Source organism: Austrofundulus limnaeus, unplaced genomic scaffold (assembly GCF_001266775.1).
Source record: "Austrofundulus limnaeus strain Quisiro unplaced genomic scaffold, Austrofundulus_limnaeus-1.0 Scaffold279, whole genome shotgun sequence".
In the NCBI taxonomy this organism is placed as follows: domain Eukaryota; kingdom Metazoa; phylum Chordata; class Actinopteri; order Cyprinodontiformes; family Rivulidae; genus Austrofundulus; species Austrofundulus limnaeus.
In genome coordinates, this window is record NW_013952681.1 from 404,032 (window position 1) to 407,191 (window position 3,160).

The window sequence follows — 3,160 nt, forward strand, 5'->3', positions numbered from 1 at the left end:
CTCCCAAATATTTTTAGTTTTATGGATTTAAAAAAACATAGTTTCAAACTTTTTACATTTCAGAGCCTGTAGGACATTAAAAAACAATAAATAACCTAAAATAACCATCTTCCAACCTGCTCTGCCACTATAAATAAGTTCTCCCCTCCTCATTTCTTCCTGCTTTGCCCTGGGGCTCTGCCCTGTACAGGTGCTGAAACCTGCGGCCAACAGACAACCTGTATCCCCCAACCCTGCGCCTGTGATTAATATGGATTATTTTATTTTATTCTTTGCTAAAATTATGAATGAGGCTCAGTATACAGGTAAACAACTGAAGGGGTTGACATGCTGGTGAGTTTTAACTTAGCGAATGAGCGCTCAGAGGTTGAAATGGTGACTGGAAGAGTCAAAAATAAAAAGAGAGCGGTGCAAACCTCTGAAGTTACTGCTGGATGGAAACATTTTTACCAGATCAACAACACATGTTTGTTTGTTATCTGGTCCCCGGAAGGGGTTGTCAATCAAAGCAGACCAGGCTTCTCTGGATGCATTCGGGCCCGCTTTCTCCACCTGCCTCAAAGGGTCGGCTCCATACTGCCTCCGAACCGGTCCGGTCTCGTCCCATGCTCTGAGAGGAATGTGCAGGAAATGTGAGGTGGCACAATAAATCCAGTGATAAATGTAAAAGTCTGAGCAAAACAAGTCATTCCATGGAAGACGGATTTAAACTGCATCCCTGTTGACTTTTTGAAACTTCTGATTTCAGAATAAAATCCAGGTGGATGATGTGTGTATGAACATGTTGCAAGCCGCATGTTTCCATCTGCTTCCTACCCATAATGATGCATTTTGAAAGCATTTATGTATAAATATACCCATATAATTATTAATATAGCAAACATTTAGACAAAATTACTCTTTCTTTGGGGATTTATTTTGTAAAAACAGAAGTTGTGCTCGTTCTTCTTCCTGTTGGTGCGGTGTGATTTTTGTAAATTGACTCCGGAGCAGCTCCAGCATCGGGCAAAAGATGAATCTAATTTTGGCAGTTCTCAGTCCACTCGCTGCTCTGCACCATCATGAGGAGCCAGTGTAAATACTCATATTGCTTATAATGGCTGAATATTTACTGCAGAGGTTGGACCAGAGCAGAACACACGTTCTATCTCCCTCTGGGCCCGACCAGTTCCAGACTCACTCTGGGCCCCAACCCGGGCCCCATATGGGCCCAGGCTGGGGGCGTGTCACCCTCCCAGCCCCCACTGAAGCTCCACCCCTGGTTCCATGCTCTGCTGGAGACATGGAAACCTAACTATAACCCAATAAATATTAATAATATTGAGCTAAAATGTGGTGCGATGGTAACTCAGAATTTTCCCCAGCGTATACTGAGCTTAACACAACGCAAGACTTCTTTGCTTCTTTGTTTCAAACAATAACTAGAGTCAACCCTATTTGTCTGTTAGCAAAATAGCTTATGATCCACTAGACAGATTTCAATAAAACACAAAAAATAATTACTGGAYGTAAAACTTAATATTTGAAATCAGTCTAACAAAGATGGCTGCTACATGTGACTGACAGCCTAACACAAAAAGGCTATACCTTAGTCAATTTTACAGATTCCAAGCAGTGAAAAAAATCATGTGACATCTCACAATATTGTGCAAGATTGCTCCTATTGTTGTTCTCAAAGCTTGACCGAACTGGCAGTAAGGCCATCATTTCTCAACATGAGATGATCTCAGTCAAAACCTTGGAATGAATGAAGTCTGCAGAACACTAAACTAAACACTAAACACTAAAAACTAAACACTAAACACTAAANACTAAACACTAAACACTAAAAACTAAACACTAAACACTAAAAACTAAACACTAAACCAAACTAAAGGTCTACCTTTAGTTTCACTGGAGAGAAACTGGAAGCTTTATCAGGTCAGAGAGAACCTGAGTCTGTAGGGATTTGCTAGAATTAGAAGTGTTCTCCACATTCAGACTCAAACCTGATTTCATTGTACGTGTATGTGTGTTTGTATTCAGTACATTATACTGATTAGTGCTGCCATCTTACACACACATTAAAGTCTTTAAAGGTTTTTTGTCAGAAATCTCTATGAGAAAAATGGACGGATGGTTGATGGTGCTTTTGCTGAATGTAAAAAAGCAGACTGACCTCACATAAAGTGACTTCTTCTGGTTTGTCCTCAGCGATCCTGACCCAGAGCTCATGCTGCAGCTCATCATCTGTTCTCGGAGGTCATTGATCCGGGCCTCAAAACGCCCATACTCTGTAAAACAGGATTACACTGGATCATATCTGGAAACTAGGTCTGCATTCAGATCCCAGGACCTGGAGGAAAGGTTAGGATTAGGGTCTGCCTAAAACTAGATTCTACACTGCTGTCGGGCTAACATGAACTAATATGGAGTACAGAGGACATGACTCAGATCTGCTGCACTGGATGAACTTTTTATGGTTATTTTTATTTTTATTGTTTTAGGTTTTGAACAAGTTGCTGTATATTTCATTATCAAGTAACTTTTTTAATAAAGGTTGGATAAACACCAGTAGGATTTTTAAAATGGAAGCGTTATATGCAGATTTTTATGCACTGAAACGTCCTTTTGTCTAAAGGCCTAGCATTCCTTGAGGTAAACATACTGCTCTCCACCTTTCAAGCCAGAATTTCAGTCTAAGATCCTATTATGGTGTAAAGGGACAAAGGTGTAGCCATTTCCCTTAAAATCTTGAAAAAATTGTCAGCAMATGAGTTGTGAATAACTGTCAGATACTATCACAGCCACTTTGGCACAATATCTGTAAAACAGCTAACTGGCTTCACTCTGCAAGYAGCACTGTGACTCTACGGCAAGTTTACACACCAATGACAGAAAAAAATTAAAGCTGCAGTAGGGGATTCTGAGAAAATTGTGGTCTTAGTCTTACAGCTCTCTCCTCCTTGCTCTCTGCTGTGCTACAAGCCCTCCCTCCACAGCTCCTCCCCCACTGCAGAGCCTGCCATGAGAGCACAGGCGTAGCAGCAGTCACTGATGACAGTGGATGAACTGTGGCACATTCAGATTGCTCAGAAATTGGAAATTTTCCTGTAACATTATCTGCCTCATATTCCACTATCAGAACATGTTGGAAATTCAAATATTTAAAAGATAAAAT

The 3,160-nt window shown here is 40.7% G+C and overlaps 1 protein-coding gene across 1 annotated transcript in view; it reads right to left on the reverse strand.

Annotated features, from left to right (window-relative positions):
* Positions 1-298: 298 nt before the first annotated feature.
* The window catches only part of LOC106526521 (disks large homolog 2), a gene marked incomplete at its 5' end in the record, with an annotated part of 30,959 nt that continues 28,097 nt past the window's right edge, over positions 299-3,160 (reverse strand). Inside the window, 2 exon segments of the mRNA XM_014021145.1 lie at positions 299-610; positions 2,159-2,273. Of these exon segments, the coding sequence (XP_013876599.1) occupies positions 361-610; positions 2,159-2,273 (365 nt within the window).